This window comes from Microcaecilia unicolor, chromosome 3 (assembly GCF_901765095.1).
Source record: "Microcaecilia unicolor chromosome 3, aMicUni1.1, whole genome shotgun sequence".
Classification (NCBI taxonomy): Eukaryota; Metazoa; Chordata; class Amphibia; order Gymnophiona; family Siphonopidae; genus Microcaecilia; species Microcaecilia unicolor.
In genome coordinates this window covers 535,076,484-535,094,088 of record NC_044033.1, presented here as the reverse complement: position 1 = coordinate 535,094,088, position 17,605 = coordinate 535,076,484, and the positions used below count along the sequence as shown (strand labels likewise).

Below are 17,605 nucleotides of genomic sequence, written 5' to 3'. Positions count from 1 at the left end.
TCAGACCTAACGAATCATTTGAATTATATGTTACAAAATGGACTCTTCCCGACGGAGAAAGGAAACATTCTACTCACCCCCATACCCAAAGACGCAAAGAAAAGTGCGAGTGAACTAACCAACTACAGACTAGTAGCATCCATTCCCTTAATAACCAAACTAATGGAAGGAATGGTGACCAAACAACTCACAAACTACTTAAACAAATTCTCAATACCACACAACTCCCAGTCAGGATTTCGGTCTAACCACAGTACTGAAACAGTACTAGTTACTCTCATGACTAAATTCAAACAATTGAGATTGAAGGGGGGCACACTCAAGAAAAATGTCAGGAAGTATTTTTTCACGGAGAGAGTAGTGGATGCTTGGAATGCCCTCCCGCGGGAGGTGGTGGAAATGAAAACAGTAACAGAATTCAAACACACGTGGGATAAACATAAAGGAATCCTATTCAGAAGGAATGGATAATAAGGAGCTTAGCCGAGATTGGGTGGCAGAGCCAGCCGGTGGTGGGAGGCGAGGATAGTGCTGGGCAGACTTATACGGTCTGTGCCAGAGCCAGTGGTGGGAGGCGGGGCTGGTGGTTGGGAGGCGGGGATAGTGCTGGACAGGCTTATACGGTCTGTGCCCTGAAGAGGACAGGTACAAATCAAAGTAGGGTATACACAAAAAGTAGCACATATGAGTTTGTCTTGTTGTGCAGACTGGATGGACCATGCAGGTCTTTTTCTGCCATCATTTACTATGTTACTATGTTACTATGATTGCAACTGGCAAGAACGTACTACTCCTAGAATTTGTCATGTCAAGCGCCTTCGACATGGTTGATCATGGAATACTATTACATATCCTAGAGTACTTCAGAATTGGAGGCAACGTTCTCAATTGGTTCAAAGGGTTCCTAACCACACAATCATACCAAGTGACATCTAATTCGATTACATCAGCCACATGGATACCTGAATGTGGAGTTCCACAGGGATCCCCCCTCTCACCGACCTTATTCAACTTAATGATGATACTCTTGGCCAAACTACTATCAAACCAAAACCTCAATCCATATATATACGCAGACGACGTAACGATCCACATCCCATTTAAACAATGATATCAACCAGAGCCTACATATTATGCATTCATGGGCGGATGCATTTCAGCTGAAACTCAATGCAGAAAAAACCCAATGCCTAATACTCACCTCTCAACATAACAAGAACAAATTCACCACCTTCCGTAACCTGGTACAATCAATGGTACTCAGCCATTGATACTCAGCCATGGAGGAGTGGCCTAGTGGTTAGGGTGGTGGACTTTGGTCCTGGGGAACTGAGGAACTGAGTTTAATTCCCACTTCAGGCACAGGCAGCTCCTTGTGACTCTGGGCAAGTCACTTAACCCTCCATTGCCCCAGGTACAAATAAGTACCTGTATACAATATGTAAGCCGCATTGAGCCTGCCATGAGTGGGAAAGCGCGGGGTACAAATGTAACAAAAAAAAAAATCTAGACTATTGCAACGCACTCTATGCTGGCTGCAAAGAGCAAATAATCAAGAAACTTCAGCTAGACTCATATTCGGTAAAACAAAATATGAAAGTGCTAAACCCCTACGAGAACGCTAAAAAAACATCCCGCACATTCTTTAATCTTCACTTCCCCAACTGCAGAGGTCTAAAATACAAACTAACGCATGCATCAAACTTTTCCTACTTGAGCACACAATTCTGGAACGCGGTGCCGCGCAACTTAAACATGATCTATGAACTAACTTCCGCAAACTACTGAAGACCCATCTCTTTGACAAGGCATACCACAAAGGTCAACAAATGTGAACTCCTACACATATATCCAGAACTGCCTTACGATATTTGCTTGTTATACTACTATCATGCTTTATATTTATCATGTTTACCCAAGATCTTTTTGCAATACTACATGTCTATTTTTTTATATATTGCCACTATTCATGATGTATTGTAAGCCACATTGAGCCTGCAAAGAGGTGGGAAAATGTGGGATACAAATGCAATAAATAAATAAACAATCAGAGGGAGAAGTAAGGGGTGTGGGTAATACTGGAGGTTAAACTAAAGGGTGGAGGGGGCTGGCATGATGACTGGGCATACCAAGGACATTAGGTCAACTCATATCAAATAAAAACTTATGCTTTATATGATAGATTTTAAACTATCAGAAGCTGGAAAAGGCTGAAACTGGATTTTTGCCATAAAAGAAATAGAATATTCTGGAAAGATGCATATTCATTAGGTAGGAAGGGTAATTATTATTAATATTAAGATAATGACGGAAGGAAGAAAAAGTATTTAAGAGGAAACAGAACTGAGGATGGCGAGCCTCAGTGTGTCCACTAGCAGCTGGACATATTGACAGCTCCCAGGGAAAACTCTGTTTTATTTGCTACATATTATACTGTATTGGGAGTTCATTTGTTACTATTTCAATATTTACTGATTGGCTTCTTTGATAATTTAAATAAACATTTATGTCTAATACTTATTTAGTAGCCAGAGTTTTTCTTGCCTGGAGTTCTGCCTGGGGGAGTAATGATTTTCTTGAGGATCCAACCCCCCCAGGATACCTTCAGAAGGTTACTTCTGTCCCAGAGGCAAGTCAGAAGTATACATCACCCTCCTCCATTGAGAGAAATGGCCATTTAACCCTACCCTGTTTTCGGTCCAATAACCAATTCTTAATCCACAGAAGGACACGGCCTCCTATCCCATGACTACTTAATTTTCTCAGGATTCTCTCATGAGGAACTCTGCAAAAGCTTTCTGAAAGTCTGGATACACTATATCAATCAGCTCACCTTTATCCACGTTTATTCATGCCTTCACAGAAATGATGAGTGGAGTGGAACAGGTAGACTTGAATCGCTTGTTTACACTTTCCAAATATACTAGGACTAGGGGGAACATAATGAAACTTGAAAGTAGTAAATTTGAAATGAATCGGGGAGAAAATATTTCTTCACTCAATGTGTACTTAAACTCTGGAATTAAACTCTGGAATTCGTTGCCAGAGAATGTAGTAAAAACGGTTAACTTAGAGGGGTTTAAAAATGGTTTGGATGGCTTCCTAAAGGAAAAGTCCATAGACCATTATTAAAATGGACTTGGGGAAAATCCACTATTTCTGGGATAAGCAGCATAAAATGTATTGTACTGTTTTGTGATCTTGCCAGGTACTTGTAACCTGGATTGGCCACTGTTGGAAGCAGGATGCTGGGCTTGATGGGCCTTCAGTCTGTCCCAGTATGGCAATACTTATGTTCTTATGAAGCAAATTGGTGAGGCAAGACATCTGGAGAAAAATAAATCTATCAAGTGCTATCAAAGCAGATACAGGGAAAACCACTACTTATCCCTGGGTTTTGTGATCTTGCCAGGTACTTATGTCCTGGATTGGTCAGTGTTGGAAGCAGGACACTAGGCCTGATGGACCTTTGGTCTGACCCAGTAGAGCTATTCTTATGTTCATTTATTTATTTATTTGAAAGATTTGTATTCCGCCTACAACTAGGCGAATCACAAGTCAAGATACACAAGATAACAAAAATATTAGAACAAAGCAGTACAATACTCACAGAAAACAAACATCAGCGCCATGCATGTTCAAACAAATATGTCTTCAGCAATTTATCAAATTGAGCCCTGCTGCTACACAATCTTAATTAACCTAGTAATTTTTTTCCAAATTTGTGGACCTGCTATCAAAAAAGTGGAGTTCCAAGCAGTGGTGTGCTGGTAAATTTTTAACAACAGGCTCTCTCCCCAGTCCACCTCGGCGCCCCCCCCCCCCCCCCCGTCCACCACTGCGTGCCCCCCCATCCACCTTGGCGCCCCCCATCCACCTCTGCGCCCCCCCCAAAAAAAATTGCAGAGCTGGCTATAGCCGGGGGGGGGGGGGGGGGGGGGGGGGAGGGCAATGTATTACTCTCGCCAGGAAAAAAAAAATTAAATGATCCCAGGTTCCAATCTAATTCATGTTTAATATGGGATAAAATGCCATAAATAAGTAAATAAATATAAACTTTTAACGTTCAGCACCTGATTCTCAAAGTGGACATATTCCAAACACTATAATGAAAATAAAATGATTTTTTCTACCTTTGTTGTCTGGTGACTTTGTTTTTCTGATCATGCTGGCCCAGTATCCGATTCTGCTGCTATCTGTCCTCTTAACTCCATTTCCAGGGCTTCCTTTCCATTTATTTCTTTACTTTCTGCCTTTCTTCTTCATTTCTTGTCCTACATCCGTAAGTAAAAGCTGGGTCCTCCGCAAACTTGACTGTCCAGCGGATCCAGCTTCTGCCTATTTTCTTCATCCATATGCAGTTTTTCTCCTCTCTTCCTTTTCCCTCATCTCATCTCCTTCCTCACTCTTCCCTCCCCTCCAATTACCAAAACTGACACAGTTCAATCAATAAATCAAAAATAAAATTATTTTTCTACCTTTTTTTGGTCTGGTGTTTTTTCCCCTAATCGTATTGTTCCTAGTTGCTGCTTCTTCTTTCTTCTATCCTCTTAGTGTGCTGCCTGTCCAGAGCCTCCTGCCCATTTGCCATTTATTTTCTGTATTCCTATCTTCTTCATTTCCTCATTGATTTTTTTCATACTCAGCTTTCTTCAATTTATTTTCTGCATCTTAAATTAAATGTCTCCTTCTCATCCTCCAGTCTTCAAGCTCCCTCTTTCTACTGTTTCTATCTAGCTCTCCATTTGTCCCTCACCCTTGTCAAACATCTCTCCTCTTTTCCCTTCTTCTTAAACCACATCAGGCATCTCTCCTGTCTTCCCTTCCCTCATGACGTTATGTCACCCTGATCTTCCCTGTCACCTACCTCCATGTTCAGTACGTCCTCCCATCTCCCTTTCCACTATGTCCAGCATCCCCCCCCCCCCCCCCCCAGTTTCCCATGTTACTCTATTTCCAGGATCTCCCTTTCCACCTTCATCTGTGGCCAGTATATCTTCCATCTACTTTTCCACAATACCCAGTGTCTCCCCCTGATCTCCCCTTCCAGTTGGCTTCCAGCATCTTCTTCTGATGTCTCTTTTCATATGGCCTCCTCTCCAGCATCTTCCGCCAATCTCTCCTTCCATCCACCTCTCTCTAGCGTCTACCCCCCTCCTCACCAACATTTCCCCAATGTTTCCTTCCACCCACTATCCCGTTTGGGTAGAGGGTGGAATAGGGGAGGGAAGGAGGTGCTAGATGCTTGTATCCTAGATGCCGGGGTGAGGTGGACATGGTGGCAGCTGTGATGGGGCAATCCAGTGCAGCAAGCTTTAGGTGCCCCTACACTTGAGCCCTCTAAGCCCAGTTTCCCTATTCTTTTCCCCCCAGAGTCCAGCATATCCCCTTTCCCAAACCAAGAAGGTCTGTCATTTTTCTTCTCCCTCCCCTTTCCCATGTATTCCTACATTTCCCTTCTCTGTCTGTCTTTCTCTCCTTCTTCCCCATCCAACATTGCCCCTTCTTGCCCCCCTCCCTATTCCCTTCTTCCTGGTGTCCAGCAATGCATATCCCAACCCACAACTGTGTGCCATCTTTCTTCTCCCTCCCTTGCCCCACATATTCCAGCATCCCCTCACTCCTTCCATGTCCAGCTTTATCCACCCCCCCCCCCCCATCCACTCCCTTCCCTCAAGCCTGTTCTCGTTCCGTTGCTGGACTTCCCCTGCCCAACGTGTTGAAGGATCAATCTCTCTTTCTCTCCCCTCCCGTTCTGCTTTGTCCCTTCATGCACTCTTCCCCCCGCCCTCCGCTCCCTCACCTCAAACCTGTCCTCGTCTCGTGGATCTTTCCCAGTGCAGCCAGAAGTAGAAACGGCAGATGCGGAGCCTCGTGCTGTTGTGAATCAAGTTGGAAGAGCCGCCCCCTTCTTGGCAGCAGGAAGTGCGTGAGAGCGAGGGAGGGTGCATCCGGCAGACAGAACCCCCCCCCCCCCCCCCCGCTGTAACAATGGAGTCTGTAACCAGCTGGTTTTAGTTTCTGCTCATCGGGGCTCTACTGTGAAGGAGCTGCAGGGCAGTACTAGGACAGATCTGAAGGGAGAGAGCGGGCGGGGGAAGAAGAAGGGGAGAGAGATACTAGAACGCTTTCAGCAGGGAAGGGACAAGGGAGAGTAACGCATTCAGTCCAGCAGCGTTGGGGAGGGATTCACCACTGCGGCTGCTGCTGCGACGATAACGATGAAGGAATCAACTATTTACCCCCCAGAGTGGCGGGTTGCGCCGCCCCTGGGAGCCGGCTCGCCTGCCGGAACAACCGGCTCGCAAGAGCTTTAAAAATTTAACAAACGGCTCTTGCGAGCCGGTGCGAGCCGGCTCCAGCACACCACTGGTTCCAAGTAACAGCATATCTCACAAATTCCATTTTATCATTCACCAATAACTTCCAATTCTCAGACCACAAAGATCTGGCGGGCTGATACTCCTAAATCACATTTTTAAGGTACCAGGGACCACAATCAGAGTACAATGCCTGGTGGATCAAACGTACCACTTTGTACTATACTTGAGAGTGAAGTGGCAACCAATGCAGTGATCGAAGGATCGGTGCAATAGGTTCAAACTGAGACACACTTGCCAGCAATCGAGTTGAAGCATTCTGTATCACCTGCAATGCTTGTTGTTTAGATTTTGACAGACCCAAATACTGTATAACGCATTGCAGAAATCAATACAGGCAATCACTAAACTCTGTATCACAGACTGGAAGTCACACTTTGGCAACCCAGGCCTTAACTGAGCCAACAGATGAAGCTGAAAAAACGCTGACTTATCAACAAGCAGTACTTGATCCTTAATTGCGGTGGAAGGGGAACAGAGAGGGGGATGATTAAGAGGTTTTGCTGTCATGGTCAAAGAGCACGGGACAGGGAGTATAATGTAAACAAACGATATAATCAGAGTGGAAAGCCCATAACTTCAGATTTTGAAGATTAGAATGAGAATTCTGTAGGTGATTCTGTGTGATACTGGCAGCCACTGCGCAGTTATAAGAAGGGGGATGACATGGCCAAATTTCCTAGAATCCACGATCAATTTGATGGAGGTGTATTGAATTAGTTGTATACGGTGTAGGTCTTCCTGCCTGTGAGGCCTTTGTACAGTATGTTGCAATAATCTAATTGAGAATGAAAGAGTGTACTAGTGTGTAAGGCAGACTGTTGAAGAAGTGATTTAATCAATCTGATCATGTGTAGCTTGACGAAGCAATGCTTTGTGGTCTAATGTGATCTCCAGTATCTTTAATGACCTTACTAATGGGACTTGTAGGACTGACTGCATTTAAACATCAGCTAAAGGATCATTTGTTTGTCTCGCCTACCATGTTCCTTTTGAACATGGATCATTTTGATTTTTGCCTGGGCTGCCTTTTACAGTTTTTCTTTACTCAGCGCGTAGTTAGACTCTGGAACTCATTGCCGGAGAAGGTAGTGATGGCAGCTGGCCTTGCTGAGTTTAAAGGGGGTCTGGATAGATTCCTGAAGGAAAAGTCCATTGATCGTTATTAAATTTTGGGTTTTTGCCAGGTTCTTGGGCCCTGGATTGGCCGCTGTCGGAGATGGAGTGCTGGGCTTGATGGACTTTGGGTCTTTTCCCAGCATGGCGGTGCTTATGTGCTATAACCATTCATAATGGATTGTATTGTATGGATGTGTTGATTCTTGACTTTGTTTGATTTTGTTTGTTATTTATGTGTATCTTATCTAGGTTGTATTGTTCACCGCTCTAGATAAAGGTGGGTTATAAATTTATTTATTTAATTTAAAAGCTTAAAACGTTCTTAAACCTAAGTGGCTATCATAAAAACATACACAAAAATACTATACAAAATAACATACAATTAAGACAAATGAGCTACTATCATCCTCCACTGTAGTTGCATAAATGCCACCCTCCCAGAATCAAATTGCCTGGACAAAAGTAATAATAAATCTAAAAGAGAATATGAAGCCAAAAAGTCCAGTATCTGGGGTACACAGCTGTGAGAGGACAGGTGAAACCCCAAATCCGGAAGGTAGAGGCAATTACTCAGGTGCCAAAACTCCAGGCGAAGAAGCAAGTGTGAGCCCTCCTTGGGATCATGAGATATTAACACCGGTTTATGCCCGGGTTTGCTGAAAAAGTAGAACTCCTGCAGAAGGCGGCTCCCGAGAAGGTACACTGGAATGAAGAGTTGGATGTGGCCTTCCAAGCTCTAAAAAGGGCTATTTGTTCAGAGCCAATGCTGGTCAGCTTGTATTTCAACCAGCCCTTTATTGTCCAGGCTGATGTATCAGAGGTTGGGCTTGGGGCCATTCTGGCCCAGGAGATGAATGGGGAAGATCACTCAGTGGCATATATTAGCCAGAAGCTGTTCGAAAGAGAGACGATCTATGCAGTAATTGAAAAGGAGGCTCTGGCTGTCAAGTGGGCTCTGGAGACATTGCAGTATTATCTGCTGGGCTGAACTTCCTGTTAGTCACTGACCACCAGCCCCTGCAGTGGATAGCTCGACATAAAGAGTCGAATGCATAGGTGATGCAGTGGTTCCTCAGCCTTCAGCCTTTCTGCTATCAGGTGAAACATCTGGAGGCCCGAGAGCGTGCCAATGCGGACTTTTTGTCCCAGGAGGTGGACCCTGACAATGCAGACGCTCAACTGAGTGTGGTTGAGCTGAGGGGGAGGGTAGTTGAGGGTGTTTATAGAACACTGCCCCTCACCCTTAAGAAAGATCCCTCTATAACTGGCCAGGACCACCTTAAGAGCACAGGTCTGGCCTCGAGAGGAAGTGAGCCGGGCGGGGTGGAGTCGAGACTGGGGAATTTAAAGGAAAGGGCCCGGCAGAGGTTGAGGAAGCCCAGGTAAGGAAGAGGTGAAGCGCCAGACTACGCCTTTACAACATATGCTTAACTGCGGTGACCTGGCTGAGGTAAGCCATTGGTACTATTTAACTGAACTGTGCAAGCTGCTGGAGGACTGGAAGGAGCCAGACCTGACCAGTGGAGTATAACTGAAAAGCTGTGTTTGGGACAGGGCAACCTCGCAACCGCAGACTGCTTGAGCTGCTAGCTAGAGGCCTACTCAACTGATACTAGCTAAGAGAAACTGTTTTACTTTATAACCCCGGCCCTGTGACGCAACAGGCCGAGAATTGAGTTAAATAAATACTTATGTTTGTTTTATCCCCTTTGTCTGGTTGTTTTCTTTCACCGGCTCACTCCCAACCCTCACCCAGGGTCTCACAGGCCATAATTTAGGCACATTAAAAAGCCTCTGGGGGTGGGGGGTGATATTGTCTGTGCTTGTTGTGACTGTGGGTTCACATCGCCATGAAGAACTAACATGTGCGGTCTGACCCGATTGGCTTGTATTATTTGGCTGGGAAGGGGTGATGGGAGAGGTGAAAATTGAAAATTGCCACATTGCATTGCCTTTTTGGCATGTTTAGTTGTCTTGTATGATTGTAATAAAGATTAATTTTTTTAAAAGCCTTACAGTATTGGTGTGTAGCATGTTGTTTTCAAACTGTGAAGATCCATCTAAGAGGGACTGTATTTCTCCTGTAACCAATTGTTTCTCTTGTTTGCTGATCTGATCCATTAAAGCATTTTGTCCTCTCATTTTGCAAATCCTGTTTCTTTTCCTCCTTGCACAGCTGGGCTCTTGTTCTTTCCTTCTACTGGCCAAGTTTAAGGATGGAAAGTGACTCTTACTTTTGTACTTGGGTTCTATTGATGTTCTTAAATATGTTTGTAGGCTATGGTAGTATTTATGTATAGTCTCAAAGACCTTCTCAAAATTACATCATGGGCATCAGGAAGTTCTTATATCTATTTTTCAAAACCTTTGAGGCCAGTCTACAATTCCAAAGTTCTACGAGAACACAAGGATCACAGATTGATCAATAGTTGCATATTATTCTATGCTGTTAAAACACTTTTAAATATCAGTTTTCAATTCTTCATATTGTTACTATGTAAGCCGCATTGAGCCTGCCATGTGTGGGAAAGCGCGGAGTACAAATGTAATAAATAAATGAAGAGTCCAATACATGCATGCACTTCTGTACTGGTAACACAAACACCCAAAGTCACAGAACGGCAATGAAGTAAATCCTGATCCTTACGCTCAACACTAAAAAACAGTGCAGGAAAAACTGGTGCTGGACTAAGGTAAATCTATACAAAACAAAAGCACAAGAGAAAAAGGCTATCCAAACAGGGATAGAAATATATGAGGGAGAGAACCCCTCAGAACCTAGTTGTATACCTAGGACTTCTGGTCCGATAGGTTTTGAGGGGTTCTCTCCTACATATATTTCTATCCCTGTTTGGATAGCCTTTTTCTCTGGTGCTTTTGTTTTGTATAAATCCTGATCCTTCCCAACAAACATCAATTCAGTTTTAGGACCATCTACAACTTTCTAAGCGCATTAAGTGTTACAGGTGGGTCAGTGTCCAGATTTAGGGTTTTACAGAGTTAGTATTAGATCTGCTGTAGGGCCAAGTTTCAAACTGAAATGTTTATCCAATAATTCTGTACAAACTTACCATGTCTCCTGCTGAAGGTGCCCCAGATTCCAGAGCTGCAGCAGACCTGGGCTGATGTGGGCTTTTTCTATCTTGTGCGTTTCATCCATTCTCTCATTACAGTACAAGGCAACATACTGACAGGCAGCAGAGCCCTCAGGAGTGGGACACCATTCCATGGACCACACAGGACCCCCCACAAAGAACGTGCTGTCCCATCGCTCCTCATGTGGCTGAAGAGAATTAAACCTGAAACATGCACAGAATATGTAAGGCATAGACCAGTTGTGGCCTTCAATTCACACGTGTTTTCAGTTTCAAACTCTCTAAATCCCTAGCAATTTGCTGAACTTCTTCTCTGTCCCTTATGCACCAGACAGCCAGCGAGTCTCAACTTTATTCAGTTTGCCTCTGTCCTTGGTCCTTCTCCTCTATCCCCAACAACAGTTTTTCCTATCGCTTCTATCGCTGTAGCCTAGAACACTCTAAACTCCCAGGGCCCGATATTCAGCCGGTGGCAATCAGCATTTTGCTGCCAGCAGCCAGCGTTATTCCCAGAAACTCCAATGCTGGGCTATGTAAGGGCTTCGGCATTAAATTTCTGGGTTTGCAGAGTCAGCTAATGCATAGCCGGTTAAATGCCAGCTACAGGTTACTGTATAAAGATAGGACTGAGTTTCATGCGGTCCTATTAATGCAGTTAACTTGGTCGGTTAAGTTCTGAATATCAGCACTTAACCAGCCCCAGTGCTGACTCTGTCCCCAGAATGCCTCCAAAATAGCTGTTTCGAGTTTGCCTCTAACTGGTTATTTTCAGCAGTTCTAAAAAGTTAAGGGCTGCTGAAAATGAATGGTTAGCCCCAAACAGGCAATTTGACCAGCCAGAAGCAATTTCAGGCCGGTTAAATCACTTTGAATACTGACCCCGAAGAATGAGTGAGTTTGTACACTAGTGCAAGAATATCCGCAGTTCAGCAAGAAATTCATAACCCCAGAGAAGTATGGAAGACTGAATGGATCCACAGAAGCTTAGCGGAGATTAGGTGGCAACACCGGTAACTGGAAAGCAAAACTAGTGCTGGGCAGACTTCTATGGTCTGTGACCTGAAAATGGCAAGGACAAATCAAGGTCAGGTATCATATATAATGAGTTTATCTTGTTGGGCAGACTGGATGGACCGTACAGGTCTTTATCTGCCGTTATCTACTATGTTACTATGTAAGCACAAAAATATTTATTTATTGGTTCATTGCTTTATTTAAACTATTTGGGTCTGACTTTCAAAAAAACTTGAGCTCCAAATTTTGTGTCCTATTCTCAGTTAATCTATGTTTTCAGATGAAATTCATCTTAATTGGCCACTTTTGTGGACAGGATGCTGGGCTCGATGGACCCTTGGGTCTTTTCCCAGTGTGGCATTACTTATGTACTTATGTTTAAAAGGCCTGCCAGTCATCTGCCTATATTTATAAGCCTAGTGCTGAAAATCAATGCTAAGCTCCTAAAATTATTTTCCCTCAGCCCTAAATCTGCCCCTGTTGACACCCACATTTAATGCTTCTAAATTTAGGCGTTTAGGACTAGATTCTACAAATGTCACCAAAACATTTAAGCGCTGAGTGCTATCCTTTAAAGGATCCATGACCTGTACAGAATAGGGCTAAGCGCATAAATGACATCTGACTTAAGGCACTGGCAATTATGCCTGCTGAAAACAGGTGTAAACACTGGCGCCCGATGGGGTCTATTCTGTAAAAATGCACGTAAATTTGGGAACGTCCGTTGAATTTACACATGGTATGATCCACATGTAAATCCTAATTCAGACCTTAGCCTACTTCTGGTGATGATTGGCTCATTAATCACTTAAGTTGCTGATGTCACAAAGTTATTCAAAGTTGTTAAATTGCAAAAGGATTGTGAAAAATTACAAGAGGACTATACGAGACTGGGCGTCTAAATGGCTGATGACATTTAATGTGAGCAAGTGCAAATTGATGCATGTGGGAAAGAGGAACCCGAACTACAGCTATGTAATGAAAGGTTCCAAGTTTTGAGTAACGGACCAAGAAAAGGATCTCGGCATCGTTGTTGACGATATGTTGAAACCTTCTGCTCAGTGTGCTGTGGTGGCTAAGAAAACAAATAGAATGTTAGGTATTAGGAAGGAATAGAAAACAAAAATGAGGATGTTATAATGCCTTTGTATCGCTCTACGGTGTGACCGCACCTCGAATATTGTGTTCAATTCTGGTCACTGCATCTAAAAAAAAATATAGTGGAATTAGAAAAGGTGCAGAGAAGGGCAACAAAAATGATAAAGGGGATGGTACAACTTCCCTATGAGGAAAAGCTAAAGCGGCTAGGGCTCTTCAGCTTGGAGAAAAGACGGGTGAGGGGAGATATGATAGAGGTCTATAAAATAATGATTGGAGTGGAAAGGGTATATGTGAAGCATCTGTTTACTCTTTCCAAAAATACTAGGACTAGGGGGCATTCAATGAAGCTACAAAGTAGTAAATTTGAAACGAACCGGAGAAAATCTTTCTTCACTCAACGTGTAATTAAACTCTGGAATTAGTTGCCAGAGAACATGGTAAAGGCGGTTAGCTTAGTGGAGTTTAAAAAAGGTTTGGACGGCTTCCTAAAGGAAAAGTCCATAGACTGTTATTAAATGGACTTGGGGAAAAGTCACTATTTCTGGGATAAGCAATATAGAATGTTTTGTACTTTTTTGAGATCTTGCCAGGTATTTGCGACCTGGATTGGCCTCTGTTGGAAACAGGATGCTGGGCTTGATGGACCTTTGATCTGTCCCAGTATGGCAATAATTATGTACTTATTATTATTATTGTCAGTTTTGTGTGTCATACCTGGACCTTGGTTAATCATGAATACCTGTTTTAAGCAAACAGAAGACTGGTCGTAGCCTGGTTTGGACTTTGGGGTTCTGCCATGGTTACCAGCTTTGAATAACTGGAGGATTCATTACAGCCTAGTTACCTATTCAGAATGATCCCCGCTCCCCCCGTTTTCTATTTCTGTTGATGGCTCTCTCATTCTCCCTGTCTCCTCAGCTCGAAACCTTGGGGTCATCTTTGACTCGTCTCTCTCCTTCTCTGCTCATATCCAGCAGATTGCCAAGACCTGTCGTTTCTTTCTTTACAACATCCGTAAAATCCGCCCCTTTCTTTCCGAGCACTCTACCAAAACCCTCATCCACACCCTTGTCACCTCTCGTTTAGACTACTGCAATCTGCTTCTTGCTGGCCTCCCACTTAGTCACCTCTCCCCTCTTCAGTCGGTTCAAAACTCTGCTGCCCGTCTCGTCTTCCACCAGGGTCGCTTTACTCATACTACCCCTCTCCTCAAGACCCTTCACTGGCTCCCTATCCGTTTTCGCATCCTGTTCAAACTTCTTCTACTAACCTATAAATGTACTCACTCTGCTGCTCCCCAGTATCTCTCCACACTCGTCCTTCCCTACACCCCTTCCCGTGCACTCCGCTCCATGGATAAATCCTTCTTATCTGTTCCCTTCTCCACTACTGCCAACTCCAGACTTCGCGCCTTCTGTCTCGCTGCACCCTACGCCTGGAATAAACTTCCTGAGCCCCTACGTCTTGCCCCATCCTTGGCCACCTTTAAATCTAGACTGAAAGCCCACCTCTTTAACATTGCTTTTGACTTGTAACCACTCGCCTCCACCTACCCTCCTCTCTTCCTTCCCGTTCACATTAATTGATTTGATTTGCTTACTTTATTTATTTTTTGTCTATTAGATTGTAAGCTCTTTGAGCAGGGACTGTCTTTCTTCTATGTTTGTGCAGCGCTGCGTATGCCTTGTAGCGCTATAGAAATGCTAAATAGTAGTAGTAGTAGTTTTATAGTGAAAGGACATTTAGCAGTTTTATCATTTCCACTCCAGTACCTATTGATAGCAATTACTGAAAACCAACAAGAAGTTCATATCTGGTACCTAGTCACCCCGGTGGACTGATAACAGGGGACTAGAACGTCACCTACTGGAAATACTTTAATAGGAGGAAATATTTTTTCACTCAACGAATAGTTAAGATCTGGAACTCTTTGCCGGAGGATGTAGTAACAGTAACAGCGGTTAGAGTGTTTGGGTTTAAAAAAGGTTTGGACAAATTTCTGGAGAAAAAGTCTATAGTCTGCTATTGAGAAAGACATGAGGAAGCAACTGCTTGCCCCGGGATTGGTAGCATGGAATGTTGCTGCTAATTGGGTTTCTGCCAGGTACTTGTGACCTGGCTTGGCAACTGTTTGGAAAACAGGATACTGGGCTAGATGGACCAATGGTCTGACCCAGTATGGCTACTCTTATGTTCAGTGTTCATGAGCCCCCTCCCTACCCATCTTCAAATCCTTGCTCAAAGCCCACCTCTTCAATGTTGCTTTCGGCACCTAACCTTTATACCTTTCAGGAAATCTAGACTGCCCCTATTTGACTGACTGTACATTTGTCCTTTAGATTGTAAGCTCCTTTGAGCAGGGACTGTCCTTCTATGTTAAATTGTACAGTGCTGCGTAACCCTAGTAGCGCTTTAGAAATGTCAAGTAGTAGTAGTAGTTATCTTCAGTCAGGATGAACTGCTATCTCCTTGGTGCCTGGTAGTACTTGGATTGATATGGATCCTATTAATTTCAGGATTAGGCTACTGTGTGCTATCTTAGTTCCTTTGACAGGTACTTAACGTACTGTACCACCATCTGAGTGAATTTACATAATTCAGAGTCTCCAATTATATTTGCTACTTGCTGCCGGCATTGCCTAATAGCTCTGCTATCTTTTTATAATAACATCTGAGCCTTGCGTCTGTTACTTTCAGTATTTGCTTAGTAGATATAATTTAGGGCTGTTATGAGCGAGTTATGCGAGTGAAGTCCTGAGCTAATATCCCAGAGTGCTGTAAAAATGTCATCATTTGTCTTATTTGGGTTTCTCACTCACTTACCAGCCTTGCACAGGGTCTGGTAGATGTGGATTGTCCCCATGCGTTTGTACCACATAGGATCCTAATTTAGATGCCTATTTTCAGCTCAACTTGGGAGTCCAACATTCTTCTTGATCTTTCCGCTGCTTTTGACACTGTCGATCACAGCATACTTCTCGATACCCTGTCCTCACTTGGATTCCAGGGCTCTGTCCTTTCCTGGTTCTCTTCCTACCTCTCCCTCCGCACCTTTAGTGTTCACTCTGGTGGATCCTCTTCTACTTCTATCCCTCTGCCTGTCGGCGTACCTCAGGGTTCTGTTCTTGGTCCCCTCCTCTTTTCTATCTACACTTCTTCCCTTGGTTCATTAATCTCATCCCATGGCTTTTCCTACCACCTCTATGCTGATGACTCCCAATTCTACCCCTGATATCTCACCTTGCATCCAAACCAAAGTTTCAGCGTGCTTGTCTGACATTGCTGCCTGGATGTCTCAACGCCACCTGAAATTAAATATGACCAAAACCGAGCTTCTCATTTTCCCCCCCAAACCCACCTCCCCCCGTTTTCTATTTCTGTTGATGGCTCTCTCATTCTCCCTGTCTCCTCAGCTCGAAACCTTGGGGTCATCTTTGACTCTTCTCTCTCCTTCTCTGCTCATATCCAGCAGACCGCCAAGACCTGTCGTTTCTTTCTTTACAACATCCGTAAAATCCGCCCCTTTCTTTCCGAGCACTCTACCAAAACCCTCATCCACACCCTTGTCACCTCTCGTTTAGACTACTGCAATCTGCTTCTTGCTGGCCTCCCACTTAGTCACCTCTCCCCTCTCCAGTCGGTTCAAAACTCTGCTGCCCGTCTCATCTTCCGCCAGGGTCGCTTTACTCATACTACCCCTCTCCTCAAGACCCTTCACTGGCTCCCTATCCGTTTTCGCATCCTGTTCAAACTTCTTCTACTAACCTATAAATGTATTCACTCTGCTGCTCCCCAGTATCTCTCCACACTCGTCCTTCCCTACACCCCTTCCCGTGCACTCCGCTCCATGGATAAATCCTTCTTATCTGTTCCCTTCTCCACTACTGCCAACTCCAGACTTCGCGCCTTCTGTCTCGCTGCACCCTACGCCTGGAATAAACTTCCTGAGCCCCTACGTCTTGCCCCATCCTTGGCCACCTTTAAATCTAGACTGAAAACCCACCTCTTTAACATTGCTTTTGACTCGTAACCACTTGTAACCACTCGCCTCCACCTACCCTCCTCTCTTCCTTCCCGTTCACATTAATTGATTTGATTTGCTTACTTTATTTATTTTTTGTCTATTAGATTGTAAGCTCTTTGAGCAGGGACTGTCTTTCTTCTATGTTTGTACAGCGCTGCGTATGCCTTGTAGCGCTATAGAAATGCTAAATAGTAGTAGTAGTAGTAGTAGGCTGAAAATAAGTTTAACTTCAATTCTGTGGCCCTAAAACTGAGGGCTGCTAGTCACTTTCCTGACACTAGAAAAACCATGAAGCTCCTAACTTCGTTCTTCTACCTCATCCCTCCCCCACTGCACCATTTTTAGGTTTTTATTTAGGCAAAAGTTAGATTCCTAACTCTTAAAGCATATCAGCATCAACAATATTATCTGTGCCAGCTGTTTGCTTGACCTATGACTGTTTTGGCTCCTAGCAGCTCCAGGTGTCCACTATCGCTAGAAAGAGATGCCCTGCTTACTCTTACTCCCAACTCCCTCCAACACAGTCCGTTAGATGAGGGATGCTCAGCTGTACAAATGGTACCTCTTTATTCTGTAGCAGGCTTCATCTTCTGTGATCCCTTCTCGTCGAATAGTAAACAACGGAGACTTTGTTTCCTGTGGTAAGTATTTACAATATTCACTGTAGAGAAAGAATAATTGTGAGCTGTTTTAAAAACTACGGTCCAAAAATTCAGCCACTAATTGTGGCACTTGGTATTTTAAGTGATGTACATAATAGTATTACTTGAGAGATGTTCCTAAACAAGAAAAATGGAGCCACATCTTCCACCCCTCCCTGAATGCACTTTACAAATAAACATATTTCATTCTTTCTCCATCCCACATTGAAC

General features: G+C 43.9%; 1 protein-coding gene across 4 annotated transcripts in view; it reads right to left on the bottom strand.

The window, feature by feature from the left end:
• Window positions 1-17,605, bottom strand: part of GTF3C2 (general transcription factor IIIC subunit 2) — a 317,364-nt gene that overhangs the window by 160,603 nt on the left and 139,156 nt on the right. For all 4 annotated transcript variants that reach the window (XM_030199231.1, XM_030199230.1, XM_030199228.1 and 1 more), the window contains 2 exons: window positions 17,296-17,394; window positions 10,571-10,798 (listed from right to left, as the gene is read on the bottom strand). In XM_030199231.1, coding sequence (XP_030055091.1) covers window positions 10,571-10,798; window positions 17,296-17,394 — 327 coding nt within the window. The remainder of the gene's footprint in view (window positions 1-10,570; window positions 10,799-17,295; window positions 17,395-17,605) is intronic.